Source organism: Mobula hypostoma, chromosome 2 (assembly GCF_963921235.1).
Source record: "Mobula hypostoma chromosome 2, sMobHyp1.1, whole genome shotgun sequence".
NCBI lineage: Eukaryota > Metazoa > Chordata > Chondrichthyes > Myliobatiformes > Myliobatidae > Mobula > Mobula hypostoma.
Window position 1 is genome coordinate 139,090,823 of NC_086098.1, and position 24,969 is coordinate 139,115,791.

Sequence of the window (24,969 nt, forward strand, 5' to 3'; positions counted from 1 at the left end):
CACCAAGCTGAAGGTCTACTGTGCAGTGGTCCTTACCACCCTCCTTTACGCCAGCGAGACCTGGACTGTCTACAGCAGACACGCCAAAAACAGCTCAACCACTTTCACCTGAGCTGTCTCCGCAGACTCCTGCACATCAGGTGGCAGGACAAAGTCCCCGACATGGAAATCCTGGAACGAGCTGGGCTCTGCAGCGTCTACACCCTCCTGCTGAAAGCCCAAGCCAGGTGGGCTGGACATGTGGTCAGAATGCCAGACAGCCGATTGCCTAAGCAGCTGCTGTACGGAGAACTGTGTCAGGGCAAGCGCTCAGTCGGGGGACAGAAGAAACATTACAAAGACTGCCTCAAAGCATCCCTCAAAGGCTTGGGTGTCGACATCAACACGTGGGAGACACTTGCCCTCGACCGTCCAGCTTGGCGCAGCAAGATCACCACAGGAGCCTGTGCAGCTGAAGTCAGGTGCGTCATCGAGGCGCAACGAAAGCGTGCTGTGCGCAAGGCCCGAGCAGCATCCACTGCCACGACAGCACCCACCCACTTGTGTCCTACATGTGGGCGAGCCTTCAGGGCCCCGATTGGCCTCATCAGTCACCTCTGGACCCACAGCCACCAATCTCCCATTTGACTTTGAAGCCATGGTCTTCTTCGACTATGAAGGACGAACAACAACAACAACAACAATATAGGCTGTGTATTTTTACGTGTTATTTGGTATGATTTGGCAGCTTCATAGCTTAAAAGTTACTGGAGAGAGTGTTTTTGCCAACAGCGCTTGCGTGAGATTTTTGCTATGGAGAACAGTGCCGGCAATGATCGTGGAAAAGTATTTCTACTTTATATAGGCTGTGTATTTATCATATTATTTCTGCTTTTACTATATGTTACTGTTATTTTAGGTTTTATGTGTTATTTGGCATGATTTGGTAGGTTATTTTTGGGTCTGCAAACGCTCGCAAAATTTTCCCATATAAATAAGTGGTAATTGCTTCCTTGCTTTACGACATTTCGGCTTACGAACCGTTTCATAGGAACGCTCTACCTTCGGATGGTGGGGGAAACCTGTACCCTCAACCTGGTCATTATCACATGGCTATTCATGGTTCTTTGCAGCATGCAAATTGACTGCTGTCATTCCTATATTACCATGTTGACTACAGATCAAGTGTACATAATACAGATGTAAGTATTTTTATTCTTTTAATTGTCTTGTACAGCAGAATTTGTTTAATTTCAGCATCTGAATTATGTACTACTTGCATGCTTTCAACCCTTTTTTACAACTAATCTTTTCTTTATAATTTTGCCCGATTAAATTCTATTCGCTGCTTTTGATTATTATGCATAGTATAATGAAGCATATAAAATTCTCTGCATAGCAGTGTGTATATGTAAAATTCTCTAGCGTGTAATTGTAGTTTATTTACTCTATCTCTTGAGTATAATATCATTTACTATTCAGTTCTTTTGCAGTGGCATTGAATGCTTGATTATTTCTTGAATCTTTTCCCCCTGGGAAATACCCTGTGGTTGTTTTTTTCTTTTTTTCTTGGAAAGAAGTGAAAGCTCTGTCACATGGCTGTACTGTTTCTATGTTCCTTTTACAAAAGACTAGCTGCTGTGAATATAGCAGGCTGTGTTCTGAATCATAATGCACTTTGGGAATGTGCAAAATGTTTTTGAGCTATCAAATGACTTCAGGTACCTTTGGCAATAATGGTTGGACTCAAATGTCTGTATATGTAGAAGTGTTTCATTTTTCCCTTTGTATGAAATTTCAAAATGCTTAACAGGCAAAGATGATGCATTGTCTTGCCCAATTTATTTTAAATATAATTTAATTGAACACATCTGCTGTGAGTCCCCATATTCAGGTTCAGCTATTTTTAAATGTAGACATTGGTAAGAGTAACCCAGAATAGTGGTTACAACAAAGCAACTTAACAAGCTTACAAAAGAAAGCTGTGGAACTTACAGGCATCTGAGGCCACTGGAAAATGGATGGAGTTATTGTTAGAGTAGTATGTTGTGTGGTGAATATGGTTTTACTTTTCACAACATTGTTGTAAATGTGAATAGCATTAGAGCTGGAGATGGAAATCAAAATTATTTTGCTTACAGTATTGACCTTCAATGGCACTGAGCTACTGTTAAAGTATACAAAAGATGTACCTTTTATGATGGTTTGTAAAATCAGAATGTCTTAAGTATTAATATGTCCATCTCAGCCTCTGCACCAGCTGCAATTGCTTGTCCCACCCAATGCATCATATTATTTTTCCCAGTTTTGGATCAATGGTAAGCACTTGTGTTAATTTCAGTCTTCAGCCCTCCATTGTTTTATCAAACCTCCTTTGTCTTACCAAGAATCAAATTATTGGTTTTGGACAAGATACATGTTTACTGACCACTGAAACTTGGCAGAAAATGTCTGTGAACATGAAATGTGATAACTTGTTTTCAGTACAGCATCAACCTGCTTTTCTTGGGGAGCTTCAGCAGGTCAGGCTCCAGTGAGTTAACATTTCAGGTTGATGACCATTCATCAGAGCTTGAAAGAGAAGTACAGCATCTATAAAAAATATTCAGGTGCGCCCCCCCCCCCCGGAAGTTTTCATGTTTTATTGTTTTACAACATTGAATCACAGTAGATTTAATTTGGCTATTTTTGACACTGGTCAACAAAGACCCTTTCGTGTCAAAGTGAAAACAGATCTCTACAAAGTGATCTAAATTATTTACAAATATAAAACACAAAATAATTGATTAAATATTCACCCCTTCAAGTAGGTATTTAGCAGATGCACCTTTAGGAGCAATTACAGCCTTGAGTCTGTGTGGATAGGTCTATCAGCTTTGCACATCTGGACACTGCAATTTTTCCCCATTCTTCTTAATAAAACTGCCCAAGCTCTGAAGGATTGCATGAGGAACGTGAGTGAACAGTACTTTTCAAGTCCTGACTCAAGTTCTCAGTTGGATTGAGGTCAGGATTTGGCCACTCCAGGACATTAACTTTATTGCTTTTAATCCATTTCTGTGTAACTTTGGCTTTATGCTTTAATCAATTATTCTGTGTTTTATATTTGTAATTAATTTAGATCACTTTGTAGAGTTCTGTTTTCACTTTGACATAAGAGTCTTTTTCTGTTGACCAGTGTCAAAAAAGACAAATTATATCCACTGTGCCTCAATGTTGTAAAACAATAAAACATGAAAACTTCCAATGGGAGGTGAATACATTTTATAGGCGCTATATGTTAGTTTTAAATTGCAGAGATGCCTGGGATAAAGAGACATCAATTTGTCCCATCCATCTGTAGTTTCCTACACTATTTAAATACACCACAACATAAACTTGGGGATGAAGATCTTATTAACTGTCAGGACACTCTTATAGATATATTCCGCCTGTATTAGGACTGCCCGGTTGTGCTGTAGGTTATCAATCTCTATGTTTAACAGTTCTTCTGTTCTAGGTATTTCCACTAGCCTCCGCATCCTCCCCTGCCTTCTGTTCCATTTCCTCTGCCTTTCTCTCCTCCCTGCTTCTCTTCCCTCTCTGCACCCCTCTCTCTCCCCTCTCCGGCCTGCCCCTCTCTCCCTCCTCGGGCCTCCCTCCCCCTCCACCTCTCCCCCCCCCAACTCTCTCCCTGTCTCCTCTACCACCTCTCCATTTGCTGCCTTTAGCTGTGTCACCACGAAATAATTCTAGCCTTGCCACTGGTGGATAATGGTCATCCAGACAGCATCCTGAATGCAGTCACAGCAGTCTTTTTGTAAACCAAGATTAGTTGGAATGATCACTTTTTATCCTGGTCATGGAGTTTTTATATGTTCAGTCTATCTTGTCTATTTATCCCCACACATTGCCCCCTTTTATCACTGCACATTCAATACAGTATTGTGTCACTAAATTATTGGATGCAGAAATGGAATGGATTAAAACATAGATCATGATATTTGCTGTTGTCATCCCCCCTCCCCCATTTCATGCAATTGCATGTACATTTTATAAATTTATTTTTGGGGCTGTGGCGGGAAATCTGTATTTGAAATACAACTTTGAAATATTTGGTGTAAAGATTTTCGTAGTTGACTTGTATGTTTTTATAAAAAGGTGAATCTCATTTCATGCATGATTATACCCATGTCTTCAGTGATGAATGATACTGCAGTAGGAAAGAACTGATAGATGGTGCACATTTTGGCAAAAGCATTTTCTATGCCTGAATGGAGAAAAAATTGTCAGTTATGCTCTTCTGTTTTATTTATGGTAGATAAATATACTGCAGTATTAGGTATTTTAAAATTATTAGTGGAGGGATGGAGATGTATTCATTACAGTTTTGTGATGTAGCTGCATAATCAGTGACTATATATTTGTAGACTACCACCAGAGTAAAAATTACAGCTGATGTGATTTTGTTTTAAAATGTAGAATCATTCTAATGTAGAGTAGGCTATGACTATATAGGCCTTAGAAAATAAAATTTCATACATGTGATTTATATGTGAAAGGTATATAACTAAAGCTATAATGGTGCCCAGATCTCCATGTTCAGTACATAAGCCTAATAATTTTAAATTTATAATGTGCACAGTTGGATTTTCTGGTAAGACAAAGGCAGCGGTTGTTATGATACAGTATTGATTTATGTTGAATGAAACTTCAGGTCTGCACATCACTATGCTTGTATCTATCCAGAAGTGCATTCCGTAATCAATAAACTCTAATGTATGATAATGAACATAAAACCTTCTTCAAAATAAACTCACTTGGGTTTATAAATTGAAAAAACTTACAAGATTTTTAATTCTGACTAAACACTATAATGTTGCCTCTAACTTCCATCCTGCCCTCAAATTCACCTGGTCCATTTCCAATACCTCCCTTCTTTTTCTCGATCTCACTGTCTCTGAAGACTGCTTGTCCACCGATGTCTATCACAAACCCACGGTTTCCACAGCTACCTTGACTACACCTTGTCCCACCCTGCTACTTGTAAAAACACCATCCCCTTTTTTCAATTCCTTTGTCCCCGCTGTATCTGCTCTCAGAATGAGGCTTTTTCATTGTAGAACGAAGGAGATGTCCCTTTTTTTCAAAGAAAGGGGCTTCCCTTCCTCCACCATCAATGTTGCCCTTAACTGCATTTCTTCCATTTCGTGCATGTCTGCTCTTATCCCATCCTCCCACCACCCTACCAAAGATAGGGTTCCTCTTGTCCTCACCTACTACCCCACCAGCCTCCGCATCCAGCACATAATTCTCCAAAACTTCCGCCACCTCCAATGGGATCCCACCACCAAGCACATCTCCCCCACCCCCACCACTTTCTGCTTCCCGTAGGGATCGCTCCCTACATAACTCCCTTGTCCATTTGTCCCTCCCCACTGATCTCCCTCCTGGCACTTATCCTTGCAAGCAGAACAAGTGCTACACTTGTCCCTACACCTCCCTCCTCATTACCATTCAGGGCCTTAAACAGTCCTTCTAGGTGAGGCGACACTTTAGCTGTGAGTCTGTTGGGGTCATTTACTGTGTTCGGTGCTCCCAGTTTGGTCTCCTGTATATCCATGAGACCCAACATTAGATTGCGAGACTGCTTTGCTGAGCATCTACACTCCGTTCGCTAGAACAAGCAGGATCTCCCAGTGACCGCCCATTTTAATTCCACTTCCCATTCCCATTCCCATTCCCATTCTGACATGTCCATCCATGGCCTCCTCCACTGTCGTGATGAGGCCACACACTTAGGTTGGAGGAACAATACCTTCTATTCCATTTGGGTAGCCTCCAACCTGATGGCACGAATATCAATTTATCAAACATCCGGTAATGCCCCCCCACCCTATGCCCCTCCCCTCACCATTTCCCATCCCCTTTTTCCTCTCTCACCTTTATCTCCTTGACCACCTGTCACCTCCCTCTGGTGCTCCTCCCCGCTTTTTCTTTCTTCTATGGCCTTCTGTCTCTTTCACCAATCAACTTCCCAACTTCATCCCTCCCCCTCCAGGTTTCACCTATCACCTAATGTTTCTCTCTCCCCTCCCCCACCTTTTAAATCTACTCCTCAGCTTTTTTTCCCCAGTCCTGCTGAAGGGTTTTGGCCAGAAACGTCGACTGTACTTTTTTCCATAGCTGCTGCCTGGCCTGCTGAGTTCCTCCAGCATTTTGTGTGTGTTACTTGGATTTCCAGCATCTGCAGATTTTCTCTTGTTTGTGATTTGACTTCTGCAATTGCCTGTTTATCAATTGGCAAATTACTCAGATATGCCGAGATGTTTCATAGTTTCATTTCTATTTTAATGTGCTACTTGCGCTGACTGTTTTTCCTTCCTAAATCTAGTCCTGACTGAGTGGATTCTTCAGCAAGAGCAAGTTAATAAAGTTAGTTCAAATGGATCAAGAGCAGTCTGCACTAAATCTCTTTGATAACTCTCACTCGATACCTCCTTGTGCAACTGGACCCTCTCGATTTTCTCATTTGAAGTACCCAGCCAGTTTGGATTTGCAACATCTCCTCCACTATTACCTGTAAGAAATCTACTGGTTACAAGGGCTTTGCAATTGATGAGAGGCTACAGAGGGTTGTCGGTTCAGCCCCCTCCATCACGAGCACAACTCTCCCCACCTTTGTGGACAACTTCAAGAGTCTGAAGAAGGCAACATCCATCATTAAAGATGTTCGCCATCTGGGACGTGCCTTCTTCAGGAGCCTGAAGATGTATGCTAGGTGTTTTAGTAATGTCTTCTTTTACTCTGCCGTCAGATTTCTGAACGGTCCTTGTGAGGAATTGAGGATATAAAAAAAATCATTTTGAACCTATGTAACCTCTGGCTAAAAGAATAATTGGGACTGAATAGGAATTTTTGAACTGGAAGTAAACTGTGTCTTCAGCAGTTAGCTAAAACCGGCTTATACTAGTTCTCCCTTGGTTTGCAGAGAGACATTGAGAGTTTGATAACATTGTACATTGTACCTTCGTTTGAGTAGGGAGAGGAGGACTCACTGATAAGGACAGGAATGATATCCATCTGTAATTAAGTCAGGGCCTAGCAAAGGGAATAGCTGATAAGGACTGGACAGCACATCCATCTGTTATAGCAGACTCTCTTATCTGTAACTAAGTTTCTCACCGACATACTTGGTAGGCATACCAGTTCAAATGACATCTTGCAACAGTAATGTATGGGGCTTACTATGTATAAATATACAGCTGTAACCAGAGAGAGTGGGCCCACTTGTCGGATGGTAGCAGTACTTAAGTGCCTTCCCTCTGACAACTGGGTCTCAAACTCCTGCAGGAGGGTGCGCAATAAACTGTTGTAACTATAAGAAGTTGGTCTCCTGAGTTTTATTCAGATTCAACTTTAACACTTATTATTCCTTCTCATTGTTCCTTTTTTACTTGTACTATGTTATGAGTATATAAAGGCATCTTAGTCTTGCGAGACCATGGATCTGTGCCTGGAAAGTCTTCACTCTCCAGGGTGCAGGCCTGGGCAAGGTTGTATGGAAGACCGGCAGTTGCCCATGCTGCAAGTCTCCCCTCTCCATGATGCCAATGTTGTCCAAGGGAAGGGCAAGGTCTGATACAGCTTGGCACCAGTGTCATCGCAGAACACTGTGTGATTAAGTGCCTTGCTCAAGGACACAACTTGCTGCCTCGTCTGCTGCTCGAACTCACGACCTTCAGGTCGCTAGTCGAATGCCTTAACCACTTGGCCACGTGAGTATACTACTTCGGATACTGTTGCGGGGGATGACCTAGTGCCAGTCTTGGCTCTGTGGCTCAAAAGAGAAGTGGGGATAAGGGGAGTGCAGTAGTGATAGAAGATTCCATAGTTAGAGAAGTAGACAGGAGATTCTGTGGACGTGAAAGAGACACCCCCAGATGGTATGTCGCCTCTCAGGTGCCAGGGTCAGGAAAGTCTCAGATCAGCTCCACAGCATTCTAAGGGGGAGGTGAGTAGCTGGAAGCTATGGTACATATTAATACCAATGACACAGGTAGGAAAAGGGAGGAATTTCTGAAGAGAGAATATGGGGAATTGGGTACAAATCTGAAAAGCAGGGCCTCCAGGGTAGTAATCTCTGGATTTTTACCTGTACCATGTACTAGTGAGGGTAGGAAGAGTATGATTTGGGAGCTGAATGCTTGGCTGAGGAATTGGTGCAGGGGTCAGGGTTTCAGATTTCTGGATCATTGGGATCTCTTCAGGTATGACTTGTACAAAAAGGATGTGTTACACCTGAACTTGAGGGGTGCCAATATCCTTGCAGGCAGTTTTGCTAAAAATGATAGGGAGGATTTAAACTAATTTGGCAGGTGGATGGGAACTGGAGTGATGGGGCAGTTGATTTACAAGTAGATGCATCTCGTAGTAAGACTGGCAGATGATAAGGCAAAATTTGTAGTTAGTGGGATGACTTCAAGTGAAACATAGGGGCAAAATTGAAAAGCGTGATGAATACAGGACTGAAAGTGTTATATTTGAATGGTTGCAGTATTACAGGATAAGGTAGATGATCTTGGTAGTTAGAGATTGGAAGATATGACTTTGTGGTCATCATTGATCCGCGACTGAAAGCTGATCATAGTCGGGAGCTTGATATCCAAGGGTACACATTGTATTGAAAGGAAGACAGGTAGGCAGAGGGCTGGGATGGCTCTGTTGGAAGAAAATGAAATCAGATCCTTAGGAGGAGGTGACATAAGATCAGAAAATGTAGAATCCTTATGGGTAGAGTTAATTAAGAAACTGCGAGGGTGAAAATACCCTTGATGAGAGTTATATACTGGTCTCTGAACAGTAGGCAAGATGTGGGTACAAACTACAACAGGAGATAGAAAAAGTTTGTATAAAGGGCATTGTTATGCTAGTCATTGGGGATTTCACTGTGCAGGTAGATTGGGAAAATCAGGTTAGTGCAGGATCCTAAGAGGGAGAGTGTGGAATGCCTACAAGATGGCTTTTTAGAGCAGTTTATGGTTGAGCCCCCTAGGGGAAAAGCGATTCTGGACTGAGCATTGTATAATGAATCAGATTTGATTAGGGAGCTTAAGGTGAAGAAACACTTAGGGGGACAGTGATCTTAATATTTAAATCGGGTTCTTTCAGGTTTCTTGCTTTGTGGCTGTCTATAAGCAGACAAATCTCAAGGTTATATAATTTATACATACTTTGATAATGTACTTTAAATCTTTGAATTCACCCTGCAGTTTGAGAGGGAGAAATTAAAGTCAGATGTACACATCAATATTACAGCAGAGTAAAGGGAATTACGGAGGCATAAGAAAGAGCTGGCCAGAGTTGATTGGAAGGGGACACTAACGGGTATGGGAGCAGAACAACAATGACTGGAGCTTATAGGAGGTGTTCAGAAGACCCAGGACAGATGCATTCCAAAGATAAAGAAGTATTCTAAAAGGAAAATGGTTGACAAGGGAAGTCAAAGACAACATAAAAGCGAAAGAAAAGGCATATAATATAGCAAAAATGAGTGGGAAGTTAGAGGATTGGGAAGCTTTTTAAAAACCAACAGAAGGCAACAGAAGTCATAAGGAGAGAAAAGAATCCCCATAAGGAGAGCTTTGTGGGCTGAAGGACCTGTATTGTGCTGTATGTTTCTATGAAATATGAAGATAAGCTAGCCCATAATATAAAAGAGGATATCAAAAGAGTTTAGAGATATGATGAATAAAAGAGAGTTGAGAGTGGATATTGGATCACTGGAGAGGTCCTCTAGAACCTTTCCAGAATCTAGTGACTCTAGAAAGATGACTACAATCTCCTCAATGGGGTACAAAGAAATAGTGGACAAACTTAATAACTATTTTGTGTCAGTCTTTACTGTGGAGGACACGACCAAATGCCAGAAACTCAAGGGGCAGAAGTAAATGTAGTTCCTATTATAAAGGAGAATGTGCTTGGAAAACTGTAAGATCTGAAGATAAATAAATGATCTGGACCAGATGGACTATTCCCCAAGTTTCTGAAAGATGGAGCTGAAGAGACTGTGGAAGTATTAGCAATGATATGTCTAGAAGCACTAGATTCTAGAGAAATATAAGCTGTCACTCCACACTTTATGAAGGGAGGGAGGTAGGCAGAAGAAAGGAATTTATAGGCCTGTTAGCCTGACTTCAGTGGTTAGGAAGATGTTGGAGTCCATTATTAAGGATGAGGTTTCAAAGTACTTAGAGCACATAATAAAATAGGCCAATGTCAGCATGGTTTCCTTAAGTAGAAATCTTGCCTGCCAAATCTGTTGGAATTCTTTGAGGAAATAGCAGACAGGATAGAAAAAGGAGAGTCGGTGGATGTTGTTTATTTGGATTTTAAGAAGGCCTTTGACAATGTGCCGCACATGAGGCTGCTTAACAAGATAAGAGCCCATGGTATTACAGGAAAGATACTAGCATGGATGAAAAATTGGCTAACTGGCAGGAGGCAAAGAATGAGAACAAAGAGGGCCTTTTCTGATTGCCTGCCAATGACTAGTGGTGTTCCACAGTGGTCGATGTTGAAACTACTTTTCATGTTATATGCCCATGATTTGGATGACGGAATTGATGGCTTTGTGGCCAGGTTTACGAATAATACAAAGATATAGATAGAGAGGCAGGTAGTGTTGAAGAAGCGTGTAGTCTGCAGAATGACTCTTAGAGATTGGGAGAATGAACAAAGGAGTGGCAGATGGAATATGGCGTAGGAAAGTGTATGAACATGCACTTTGGCAGAATGAATAAAAGTGTAGACTATTTTCTAAATGGGGACAAAAAGACACTTGGGAATTCTTGTGCAGGATTCCCTAAAGGTTAACCTGCAGGTTGAGCCTGCGGTAAGGATGGCAAATGCAATGTTAGCATTCATGTTGAGAGCACTAGAATATCAAAGCAAGGATGTGATGCTAAGGATCTATAAGGTATTAGTCAGTCCTCACTTGGAATATTGTGAGCAGTTTCAGGCCCCTTATCTAAGAAAGGATGTGCTGGGGGCGGTGGGGGGGAGTGGTCAAGAGGAGGCACATGAGAATTATTCCAGGAACGAAAGGGTTAATGTATGAGGACCTTTTGATTGCTCTAGGCCTGTAATTGCTGGAGTTTAGAGGAATGGGAGCAGATATCATGGAAACCTATTGTATATTGAAAGACCTACATAGACTGGATGTGGAGAGGATGTTTCCTATAGTGGGTGAGTCTAGGACTAGAAGGCACAGTCTCAGAATAGAGGGATGTCCGTTTAGAACAGAGATGAGGAAGAATTACATTAGCCAGACTGTGGTGTATCTGTGGAACTCATTGCCACAGATGGCTGTGGATGCCAAGTCATTGGATGTATTTAACGTAAAGGTTGGTAGATTCTTGATTAGTAAGGGCCTCAAGTTTGAGGAGAAGGCAGGATAATAGGGTTGAGAGGGATAATAAATCAATGGTGATGGAATGGCAGAGCAGACTTGATGGGCTGAATGGCCTAATTCTGCTCCTATGACTTGTCTTTTTGTAATTCATAGATTTGTATGTCTTTGCACTATATTGCTGCTGCAAAACAACAAGCAGGGAACAGGGCTTACTTGGTTGTTGGTCTGTTTTGTTTTGTTCTGTGGTGTTCTGCTGAGCATTGTGAGCACGCTATGTTGGCGGTGGTGACATTTGCGGGCTGTCTCCAGTAATCCCCGAGTGTGTTGGTTGTTGATGTGAGCCACGTATTTCACTGTACATTTTGATGTACATGTGGTAAATAAATGAACCTGCATCTGAGCTATTATGGGACACATAAGGGTTGATAAATCCCAAGGGTGGATGAGTCTGGAGGATAGTTAATGTTGTTTTATTTAAGAAGGGCAGCATGAATAAACCAGGTAACTGATCCTTGGATAGTGGTAGGGAAATTAGACCATAAGACATATGAACAGAATTAGGCCATTTGATCCATCGAGTCTGCTCCACCATTCAATCATGGCTGATTTATTTTTCCTCTCAACCCCATTCTCCTGCCTTGTCCCTGTAACCTATTATGCCCTTATTAATCAAGTTCCTATCAACATCTGCTTTAAATTTACCTAAAAATTTATGCTACGTCCACACTACGCCGGATAATTTTGAAAACACCGGTTTCGAGTAAAAACGACAGGCGTCCACACTAAGCGTTTTTCAAAATATCTCCTTCCATATTAGACGGATATTTGGGCGAATCTCCTCTACTGGGCATGCGCAGGACACACAGAAAACAAGCGAAGAGGAATCGGTATACTTAGTGTGCGTTTGTCCAATTACAGAGTAGAAAATTTTAAAAGGAATTGCTCTTGGCTCTCGCGCAGGAGGACTTAAAACTTAAAAAAAAAACGAATACTGGAGCATATGGAGGCAACCGACAGGGAGTTCACGGACAGTATGACCCGGCTGACGACAAACATTGAAAAACTGACTAACTCTGTTGCATTAATAAAGCACCTTGTTAAATGTATAAAACGTCTGCATCAGCGTTATCTTGTATTTCCATACGGTGTTACATTAGGCTGTTACACATCTATTGTCAGAGAAGTACTTGCATAAATACCTTCATACAAGCAAGGACGGAAAACAGGGCGAAGTGAGTATACTTATTTATTCAGTAAGCTATGGATCAAAGTATTTGGTGAGTACATTTCTAACCATTCTGGCTTCAGTCTAGTCCATCTGTTCTGAAATTGTTAGGTGGTGGCGTTCAAGAAAACAACGAACATCTGTTCCGGCACGTCATGACAGCGTTTTTAAATAATCAAAAAAGCTCACTTTACAATTTAACTCTCACGCCGTTCACACCGACTGCGCGTTATAACAGCTTGTGCAGTACCAAGCAGAAGCAGAAAAAAGCATTGTTGTTGTGGTGTCGTCATGACAACATTTTTAAATCTCTCCGGTTACCCCGTACACACTACGCCAGATATTAAGCGTTTTCAGATTTATTCACTCTGGAGAGTGTTTTCGAAAATCTCCGTTTTCGGGGGCTGAAAACGCTGTTTCAGTGTGGACGGGAGGGCAAAATGAAGAGAAAAAGCTTTGTTTTCAAAATTATCCGGCATAGTGTGGACGTACCCTTAGTCTCCTCAGCCACCTGAGGCAATGAATTCTACAGATTTACCACCCTCTGGCTAAAGAAATTTCTTCTCGTCTCTATTCTAAAGCGGCACCCTTCTATTCTGAAGCTATACCCTCTCATTCTAGACTCCCCCACTAATGGAAACATCTCTTTTTCACACTATCGTGGTACTGGTGGCAATAACAAACCAATACCAATATCAGGACTGTTTTATTTTACTCCTCTTTGTTTACTTTCCTGTAGGTGGCACACCTCCCACTAGATCAGCTAACACTAGCAATCAATCTAAAGTGGTCGCAACAGCATTTGTCATCTGGACCCTCTTGTTCTCCCCAGTTGTATATAGAGTCATAGAGAAGTACGGCACTGAAACAGGCCTCTTGGCCCATCTAGTCCATGCCGAAACTATTTAGATTGCCTACTCCCATTGACCTGCATTGGGACCATAGCCCTCCACACTCAATGTACCTATCCAAACCTCTCTTAAACATTGAAATCAAGCCCAGATACACCACTTGTGCTGACAATGCATTTCACTGACAACCCTTGGAGCAAAGAAGTTTCCCCTCATATTCCCCTTAAACTTCTCACCTTTCACCCTTAACCCATGACCTCTGGTTTTATAGTCCCACTTCTTGTATTTACTCTATCTATACGCCTTGTAATTTTGTATACTATCAAATCTCCTCTTAATATTCTATGCTCTAAAGAATACAATCTTAACTTATTCAGTCTTTCCTTGTAACTCGGGTTCTCCAGAACTGGCAACATCCTTGTAAATTGTCTCTGTACTCTTTCAACCTTATTTATATCTCTGCTGTAGGTAGGTGACCAAAACTGCACACAATACTCCAAGTAAGACATCACCAACATCTTAGATAACTTCACTTCAACATAACATACCATTTCCTGTACTCAGTACATTGATTTATGAAGCCCAATGTGCCAAAAGGTTTCTTTACAACCCCATCTACCTGTGACACCACTTTTAATGAATTACGGACCTGTATTCTCAGATCCCTTTGTTCTACCACACTCCGGAGTGCCCTACCATTCACTGTGTAAGACCTACCCTGGTTGGTCCTACTGAAGTACAAAACCTTCGCACTTGTCTGCATTAAATTCCATCTGCCACTTTTCAGCCCATATTTCCAGCTGATGCAGATCTATCTGCAAGCCATGATAGCCTTCCTCACTGTCCACCAAACCCCCCAATCTTGATATCATCTACAAATTTGCTGATCCGGTTTTCCACTTTACCATCCAGAGCATTGGTACAGAAAAGCACCCAGCACCAATCCCTATGGCACACCACTAGTCACAGGCATGCAGTCAGATAGGCAACCCTCTACTCCAACTCTTTGGCTTCTCCTACAAAGCCAGTGTCAAATCCAATTTACTATCTCATCCAGAATGCCAAACGACTGAACCTTCTTGACCAGCCTCCCATGTGGAAGGGACCTTGTCAAAAGCATTATTAAAGTCCATGTAAACAACATCCACTGCCTTGCCTTTGTCCACTTCCTGGTAAAGTCCTCAAAAAACCCTAAGATTGGTTAGAGATTACCTCCCACGCACAAAACCATGCTGACATCCTTAATCAGTCCATGTCTATCCAAATACTTACAATATATATCTGGTCCCTTAGAATACTTTCCAATAGCTTCCCACAACTGATGTCAGACTCACTGGCCTATAATTTCCTGGTTTATGTTTAGAGCCTTTTTTAAACAGTGGAACAACATTGGCTATCTGCCAATCCACTGGTACCTCAGGATGATTTAAATATCTCTGCTGGGTCTCCAGCAATTTCAGCACTTTCTACCCATAGGGTCTGGGGAACACTTTGTCAGGTCCTGGGGATTTATTCACCCTGATTTGCCTCTGGGTAGAAAACACCTCCTCCTCCACAATCTGTACAGGGTCCATGAAGTTAATGCTACTTTGCCTCACTTCTATAATTCTGTGTCCATTTCCTGAGTAAATGCAGATGCAAAAGAATTCATTTAAAATCTTCCCATCTGTTTTGGCTCCACACATGGATTACCATTTTGGTTTTACAGGGAACCACTTTTGTCCCTTGTTATGCCATAAGCTCCTCATTTGTTCCTACTTACCCAATCCTGCTATGCACCTCCTTTATTTCTCTTAACCAGTGCCTCAATACCCCTTGTAAACCAAGGTTCCTTGTTATCTTCCTTTTATTCTGACAGGTACATACAAGCTTTGTACTCTCAAAATTTAATGTTTTGAAGGACTCACACTTACCAAGTATACCTTTGCCAGAAAGCAGTCTGTCCCAGTCCACACTTGCCAGATTAATTCTGATACCATCAAAATTGGCCATTCTCCAATTAAGAATCTCAACCTGCAGACCAGACCTATCTTTTGGCATATTTACTTTGAAAGTAATGACATTGTGATCATTGGATGCAAAGTGTTCCCCTACGCAACCTTCTGTGAGTCACCTGCCCTGTCTCGTTCCCTAATAGCAGATCCAGTATCGCACACACTCTTGTTGGAACTTCTACATACTGATGAAGGAAACTTTCCTGAATGTACTTGACAAACTCTATCCCATCTAGTCCTTTTACAGTATGGGATTCCCGGTCAATATGCATAAAGTTAAAATCACCTACTATAATATCCTTGTGTTTCTTGTAAGAGTCTGTGATCTCTTTCCAAATTTGTTCCAAGGACTGTTGGATAGTCTGTAATATAGCCCCATTGACATGGTGAAACTTTTCTTATTTCTCAATTCCACCCATAATGCCTCTCAGTTGGTTTCTCCAGTCTGTCCTAATGGAGCCCTGCCGTGACATTTTCCCTGACTAGTAACATCACCCTTCCTGTTCTGTCACATTTAAAACAATGGAACCCTGCAATATTGAGCTATCAGTCCTGCCCCTCCTGCAGGCAAGTCTCAATACTGGGTATAATGTCATAATTCCAGGTATAGATCTACCCTTGAGCTCATGAACCTTTCCTACGATACTTCTTGCACTGAAATGTATGCAGCTCAGGACACTAGTTGCACCTTTTGATTGCTGACTTTGAGGTCTTACCAACATCTGTCTCCGCAACCTGTCCACCAATTGTTGTGACACTTTAATTCCCATCCCCCTGCAACTCCAGTTTAAACCCCACTGTGCAGCATTAGCAAACCTTCTTTCTAGGATATTAGTCCCCCTCCAGTTCAGGTTCAAACTGTCCCTTCTATAAAAGTCCCACCTTCCCTGGAAGAGAGCCCAATGATCCAAAAATCTTATTCCCTCCCTCCTACACTAACTCCTTAGCCATGTTTTAAACTGTATAACCTTCCTAGTTCTGGCCTCATTAGCACATGGCATGGATGGCAATCCTGAGTTCACAACCCTGGAGGTCCTGCCCTTTAACTTAGCACGTAACTCCCTGAACTCCCTTTGCAGAGCCTCATCACTCATCCTACTTATGTCATTGGTATTTACGTCAACCATGACCTTGGACTGTTCACCCTCCCACTTAAGAATGCTGAGGAATCAATCCTAGATGTCTTGGACCCTGGCACCCGGGAGACAGCAGACCATCTGGGAGTCTTGTTCTCACCCACAGAACCTCCTGTCTGGTCCCCTAACAAATCCCCTATCACCACAGTGCACCTCGTTTCCCCCTTCCCTTCTGAGTCACAAAGGCAGACTCAGTGCCAGAGATCCAATCGCTATGACTTTCCTCTGTTAGGTCATTGCTTCCCCCCCCAAAAAAAAACTGTATCCAAAGTGGTATACCTGTTGTTGAGAGGGATGGCCTCAGGGGTACTCTGCACTGGCTCCTTAACCCCTTTCCCCTTCCTGACTGTCACCCAATTTCCTGTGTCCTGCACCAGGTGGTCCACCACAGGGGTGATTGATAAGTTCCTGGCCTTGGGTAGAAAGAGATGAGTTATACAGCTCTTGTTACATGCACATGTAGTTCAACTCTTTGAGTGAAAATCCAGAAAGTTTGAAGTTAATAACTCATCTCCTTCTACCTTAGGCCACAAACTTATCAATCACCCCTGCTGTGGACCACTTCTGAGGTCCAAGACGCCAACTTCTACAAAGGAGGAATCCGCATGCTCCACGACCACTGAACGAAGTGTGTAATTGTAGGAAAAATAAATGTGCTAGGTTTTCTAAAATTGGCTCCTTCTACCTTAGGCCACGAACTTATCAATCACCCCTCGTAAGTATAAATAAGTCATATGGTCCCTGACTGCAGTGTTTGTGAAGTAAATGTTTGGAATAGTGGCTGAAGTGCCAATCAAATGGCTGCTTTAACATTGAGCATTGTTAGAGCTTTGCTCCTACAGGCAAGTGGAGAGTATTTCATCACATTCCTAACATGCTTTGTACTGGAGTATATATCCTGTCATTTGTCAGTTTTGTTCCAAAAATAAAGGTCGCAATGTGAGCTGATTGGTGAATACATAGCAACCGTGCCAAACTTCCATTATTTGCCAGTGTCCCCTGGCAAATCTTAATCCACATTGATCTCATGGTGCCTCGTTCATGCTGATCATGTCAGCGGTAAAGACAACCTCACTCTATCCAAATTTCTTTCTTGTGAGGTAATGAAACGTGTTTTTGTTTTTTCATCTCATTAATGTTTGTTTACTCATCTCATTTAATATTTGTTTTCTGCCATTTCACTATATTTCATTTTAGTCTTAAAAATCACAAATTCTAGTCATCACAAATTGTGCAGTAAATAACTAGAAACTACCAGTGGGTGCATTTACTTTCAATGTCTATGCCACTAGATATTTTCATTTGACTGCAGAGGGTAATGTTCAGCTTCTTGAGGTAGTGATGGAAGTACCTCTGTTACCACTAATTCATGCCAGACAGACAGACAAGTGTCCATTTCTTTATCCAACTGCTCCATTTAACAAAGCAACAAGGAACTATTGAATCAATAAATTTCTATTTCCCATACACCCTTCCATCATGAGAAAAAATTATCAAGTGGGTATTTTTTTAAAAAAAAAGCTTAAAGTGTGTGCTCAGTGACCTCTTGAAGAAATGTAGTGTATCACACTGATTCCTGGAAGTCACTTCATGATTGCTCAAAATGGAGAAGAAGCAGTGGAATGGTGTTGAAAACCTTCAGACGATGCAGCAGGAGAACACTGACTACAGAAGAAGCAAATCACTCCGTAAAGCTTCACCCCACCCACTCTGTCAGCCATCATGTGTCCCATCTTTGGAAGAGTCTGGGTTCTCCCATTGTCTCATTATCCACCTTGGAATCTGCAAAGTCATAGCTGGAGTAAGTACTCAACACCAAGGATTGCCAAAGAACAAAATAAATCATTTGTAAGAAGAGCTTTATTTAGATGGCTTTGGATTTATTTTCTCACAATGCAAGAATCATTAAAATCAAAGAAATACATTATGTGAAAAATTTGGAACCATTTGGTTAAGCTTGGCAAATGGTGAAAACACGTACAGAAAATCATGAACTTTATGCACGCTTCCCATCCCCATCCCAAAATTAGTGGTTCAAATACACCAAAATATGTGTTTGGCTCACTACCAATGAGCATTTTTGTGCTGAGACAAAGACCAGGAGATCCCTCTAGCATGGTGAGAGACCAGTTTTATAGGTAAGCAGTCAGTGATATAACTGGTGTTTCAGTGAGTAGTGAACAACTTCACTGATCTGGTCACCTTCCAAGTAGCAAAATGATTTGTGCCAACAAATTACAGTTGGTTGACAGGTGAGACCTTCTAATCTTCGGTGGTGTGAAGAGATACATTAGCTGGTACAGATTACCCAGCCTTGGAATTCCTCTTATTATTTATATGTCTAATACAGGTTTTCGATCTCAAGTATGTGGGACCTTGTGAATGATGTCTTTGAATATCAAGGACAATTGATTAAATTCTTCAGAGATGTCTATTGCTTTGCAATTGTTAGGCATTAATGTTAACTGCTACTTCATAGCCTATGCTTGAATGTTGTATGGGCCTTGCTGCATACAGGTATGGATGACTTCATCTTCTGAACATGTGTAGGCCTTGCTGCATACAAGTATGGATAGACTATAGACCATAGAAATCTACAACACAATGTTGTGCCAACCACGTAACCTTTTCTAAAAACTGCCTAGAATTTCTATACCACATAGCCCTCAATTTTTCTAAGCTCCATGTACCTATCTAAGAGTCTCTTAAAAGACCCCATTGTATCGGCCTCTACCACTGTCATTGGCAGTGAATTCCACATACCCATCACTCTCTGTGTAATTTTTAAAAAACAGCAACAACAGCTTGCCTCTGACATCCCCCTTGTACCTACTTCCAAGCACCTTAAAACTATGCCCCTTTGTGTTAACCATTTCAGCCCTGGGGGTAAAGCCTCTGGCTATCCACATGATCAGTGCCTCACATCATCTTATACGCCTTTATCAGGTCAGCTCTCATCCTCTGTCGCTTCAAGTTCACTCAACCTATTCTCATAAGGCATGCTCTTCAATCCAGGCAGCATTCTTGTAAATCTCCTCTGCACTCTCTCTATAGTATCTACATCCTTCCTGTAGTAAGGTGATCAGAACTGAACACGGTACTCCAAGTGGAGTCTAACTAAGGTCTTGTATCACCTTAGTTAATACAATGTTACCTCACGGCTCTTGGAACTCAGTCCTACGGTTGACGAAGGCCATCGCACCATACGCCTTCTTAACAACACTGTCAACCTGTGCAGCAGCTTTGAGTGTCCTATGGACATGGACCCCAAGATCTCGCTGATAACTTCACTTTCTGAACATTATGTAGGCCTTGCTGTATACAAGTATGGATGACTTCATTTTCTGAGGTGTTGAGAAAGGAATTGAACATTTGTCCTCATCGTCTAAAATTCCCACTTGTAATGACAAGCAAGTAATGAATGAAACAGCAGAATTGTAGACCTATTGCACTTCTGGAATTATGCTGTTTAATGTTTGGATGAAAGGTGTAATGAGGGGGTCTTTGTGACACAAAGTAAGTATTGGTACCAACATTATTGATGTGTAGGTGCTGCTTGTTAACATTGTTGATAACAAACTTTCCACATGTGCAAAATATTGTTAGTTACCATTGACATCCTGATCAACAAAATCTAAGCAATAGAATTAAGGTTCAAACGCAATAATGAAATTGACGTGAATTCTTTAAAACAGAAGTATCTCTTTCTCTCAACTTCGATCTGCCTTATAAAATGGATGACACAAAATGTACTAGTTGCTTCAGAAGTTTATTTTATGTCCTCTTTCTGTCTCTGTTCTGATTGAATGTAGTTATCTTAAAGACTGACTAAGTTAGGTTAAAATATTTTGATAACTAGAAGTATTGCCATATTTAAATAACTTGATCTTCACAAGCAAAGTTAGTCAAATGTGTTTTCGGAAAAACTGATATACTTAGGTTCAGAAATAAAACCTGAAATTTCAGCAGATCTGGTAGCATTGTGAGGGATGTAAACAGAAAATCCCGGAAACATTCAGCAGGTAAGACAGCCTATGTGGAAAGAGAAGCGGTTAACATTTCAGATCCAGGTTCCTTCATCAGAGTTGGGAAATGGAGAAAACAAGTTAGTAAGTTAGTAATGGGTAAAAAAAAAAGCAGAATACGTCTGATAGGTGAAGTCATATGGGTTAATGGGGCAGTTACAGTAACAGTTAATACATGATGCTGCTTTGCATTAATAGTGAGGCTGTGAGACATGTCCAACAGGCCAGTGAAAGAAAAATAGAACCGTAATGATTTCAGGCAGAAATTACTTCTGATAAAGACAAACAGTAAGTTACCCAACTTTGGCAAGTTCAGTATTGAATCTGTAAGGCAGCAACATATTCAGATGAAGGATGAAATGTTGTTTCTCAAGTTTGTATTGGATTTTGTTATAATGGTGCAGGAGAGAACAGACAGAAGGGTTAGAGTGGGAGTAGAATGGAGAATTTAAGTGACTGGCAACAGGAAGCTCAGGGTCACTCTGTAGACAGAGTGCAGGTACTCTGCAAAGTGACACCCAATGTGAGTTTCGTTTCTGTGATGTAGAGAACTGCATTGTGAGCACTAAATGCAGCAGACTGGATTGGAAGAAGCTCTCATTTCAGTTTCCTAGTATTTGGACTATTTTGCTTTGAGATTGGATTCAATGCTGACATTTGCCACTCATCCAATTTTACTTTGCCTTGAATTTTAACAGTCTTATTGTATGAGATATAAAATCTGCTTTTGCATTTTCTGCTTTACAGATTAAATTATGATTGCTTAATATCTAATTTAACAATAATTGTTTTTTGGGGGGAAATCAAGTGTGTCTCAGTAGAATTTTGATGTCATAGGTTAAGTGTGACTGAAAAATTACTTGGGTGTCAATTGTACTGGTGGAATAACATTTTAGCTACTATCTGAGTAGGTTTTTTTAAGAATATGAATTCTGGTAGAGTAGGGATAGTTGGGTTGGGGTGTAGTTTACATATTTTGTAGACCTTTTCATACACTTCAATGTTATTTGAACTTTTAATGCCCTAAGTTCGGTCTTCCCAGATTTGAAACAGCTTTTGTGTTTTTAATGTCCTCATTCTCTCTTCCTGTGTTTCTCTCCTTGGAGAAATCCATGCTTTTGTGAAGAGGGATGTAGTTGGTTTTTGGTTCATGAAATTGGAAAAACATACTTCCTGCATATTTACTTGTCTTAATAATTAAAGGATAAAATGTATTCATTTATTTATATATAGCATGGAATAGGGCTTTCTGGCCCTTCAAGCTGAGTTGCCCAGCCCTATTTAACCCTAGCCTAATCACATGACAATTTACAATGACCAATTAACATATCAACCAGTACATCTTTGGACTGTAGGAGGAAACTGGAGCACCCAGAGGAAACCATGCAATCACGGGGAAAATATACAAATTCCTTACAGAGAGCGGCAGGAAATGAATTGGGTCACTGGTACTGTATAGCGTTGTGCTGACCACTACGCGACTGTGCCACCATAACTGGATTGGTGATATTGTGGTGTTCATTCTCGTCATTCCAAAACGTACTAACAGATGGGTTTCCCTCTCCTTCCATCAGGTATTTTTGCTGTAACTTTAGTTCAGAATGCCATTAGTGAAGAGGAACATAGAACCAAGATACTTGTGCCATACAGTGCTGCCAGGAAATATCCGTAATGAACTGGAATGTGTCACTAATGTTTCTCTAGCAAATGTAATCCGACAGTTAAGCAGCCTCAGTAAGTCATTTAAATTTCACTATTTCCTCTTAAGTGTTTTGTATTATGATTTATTGTTGCCAAGTAAAGCATCATGTCATAATTCTCAATGCTGTGAGAACAAATGATCAAAATGTTACAATAGGTGCATTGCATTGTTGATAGTCTTGCTTAATTAAAGCTTGAACATTTTTGGGTTTAATGATTTTTAGGGGTAGTGGTGGAAGGAACTTTTTATCCTCTCCAAAGATCTGGAGAAATTTTTCATATAATAGAATTATAGTCAGCCTGTAAAATTCAGTGTCAGCAATCTATGCCAGCTATGTAGAATTTCAATTTTGCTTTTGCCTGTTGCTTTCAAATGTGCCTGTAGGCCACTAGCTATTTGTCTATGAGACGTGTTGGTCAGAGGCCTATCCAAAATGAAAACACCAGAAGAGCAAGTACATTATGAAAATGCGGACTTGTGAAATGATGCTTTGCAGGTAGTTGGAAGTGAATCAAAATATGTTTGTGTTTACATGAAGGAAAATTAGATTTTTATTGAAGATATGGTTGATGGAAAAATTTGGAATCATTTGGTCAAGCTTGGCAAATGGTGAAAACGCACAGAAAATCATGAACTTTATGCACGCTTCTATAAAAATACAATGTGGTTATTTCTACAGTTATCAGCCACTTTTCAGAATTTACAGCTCCTTTACAATACATGGCATTACATATGTTTTAAAAGAAAGTGTAGTCTCAGCGGCTGGAATTGGAAATAAATATTTGACAAATTAAAATGCATGAGAAAGAGGACATCATTTAACATGCAATCAGGGTCTGCACATCTGATCACCATTGATGGGAGAACTATGTTCTACAGTTGGTCTCCTCACGGAGTCCAGCAGGGGAATGCAAACTTTCATGGATTTTCCAGATCTTGCACTTGGAAATTTGCACACTAATTTGGTGAAAGGCATTGGTCTTAGTGAGGAAAATCAGCTAAAGAGAAGTGCAAGTTTATTTCCTTTATAAATTTGTGTTGATTTTAATCCACAAGATTTCATAAAGGTTTCATTTATAAGAAAGAAATAAAATTGGTCTACACTCAACTTCTTACACTGGTAAATTGGTTCAAAGGCAATGCTGATTTGGTGCCTGTGAAATTTATTACTATATTGCACTGCACTATATTGGGCCTTATTAGTCTGCTGGGAGCTGCCATCTCTTGAATGAATGTATCTTTGGGCCCATTCCAGTTATGAGCGGACTTCAAGGGCATTCATCAATCTGTTAAAGAATTGGACCTTGGATACTGAGTGTGAAATAGTTTTCGCTGATCTACGTTTTATGTCCTGCAAGTAATCGTAATACACAACACAAATTTCTTTCACTGTTGGATAGATGCTTACACTTGATTTATCAGGTTTTTGTCATTGACATCACCTTAGAGATTTTCTTCTCCAAATTTTAACCTTTGTTTTAAACCCCAGGTAAATATGCAGAAGATATATTTGGAGAACTCTTCAATGAGGCTCATAGTTTCTCCTTCAGGGTTAACTCTCTGCAGGAACGTGTCGACCGCCTCTCTGTTAGTGTCACCCAGCTGGATCCAAAAGAGGAAGAATGTAAGTCTTTAAATACAGTTGATACGAGTTATTTAGGACACATTGGACCAGTACATTTTGGCCCAATTAAGCATCTACCCCAATCAGCCAAAGCTTCATAGAAATAGTTAAAAGGGTATAAAAAAAGAACTCAAGCTGAGTAACAAATTATGTATTTAAGTAAAACACAAAAACAAATTAGAACACTATCAATACTACAGCAATACTATAAAACTGTATTAGTTCCTAATACTTATTGATGGAGAAATTCATCCGCATTGTGTTCTTTTGATTGTAAATGAATGAAATCAGCACAGACACCTAGTGCAGATAATGGACTACTGTTGATGATTGCATCCTCCAAATCTTCATTTTCATTGTAATATTCAAGAAGATTAACTTACTGAAGTAGCAAAATTGTTACATTTTGACTCCTGGCCATTTTCTGACATCTGCAAACCTGAATGCTTGAAACTGCAGTGAAAAAAACAGTTTTGAGTTGTCTTACTGCTTATTTCTTGCCAACAATCAGTGACAAAAATTGCTGCTTTTTGAATGCAAACACACATAACTGATGTATGTAGAAACTTTTCACTCAAAGTATAGTGTTGATCTAATAGCCATGCAAGTGCATGAGACTGATGTTAGTTAGAAACTGTTCAGCAACAGACTCCAGTCCCAATTAAGTGGCATAGTGTCCTGGCTATTTTCTTGATTAGTTTTTGTTCTTTTAAGAGTTGTCCTTATCTGATGGCCCAATTAACTGGAATTCACTGTACGCAATTTATACAGTGAGAAAATTTATTATAAGTTTCATGCTGAAGTCTCTCTCAAATATCCCAGTATTTTTGACGCAGACAGGATCTTACTCCTAACTCAAGTTTTGGTTTGCACTAGCAGTGTGATGCACATTCTATTCCTTGGCTCTTTATTGTACTCAGAGCCATAAAATTATAGTACAGGAAAGGCTATTGGTCCTTCATGTCCATATTCCAAGGTTGCTTAGTAAGGTTGCATAATAAGGTTGCTTAGGTTTGAATATTCATGTCTTCATCCAAGTAC

General features: G+C 40.7%; 1 protein-coding gene across 4 annotated transcripts in view; it reads left to right on the plus strand.

Annotated features, from left to right (window-relative positions):
• Nucleotides 1–24,969, plus strand: part of wasf1 (WASP family member 1) — an 87,649-nt gene that overhangs the window by 32,259 nt on the left and 30,421 nt on the right. For 3 of the 4 annotated variants that reach the window (XM_063072996.1, XM_063073016.1, XM_063072988.1), the window contains exons 2-3: nt 22,177–22,336; nt 23,794–23,928. In XM_063072996.1, coding sequence (XP_062929066.1) covers nt 22,204–22,336; nt 23,794–23,928 — 268 coding nt within the window. In that variant the 5' untranslated portion in view covers nt 22,177–22,203. Of the gene's footprint in view, nt 1–1,067; nt 1,182–22,176; nt 22,337–23,793; nt 23,929–24,969 lie in introns of those variants that run through there. The other variant, XM_063073006.1, reaches the window with a different exon arrangement.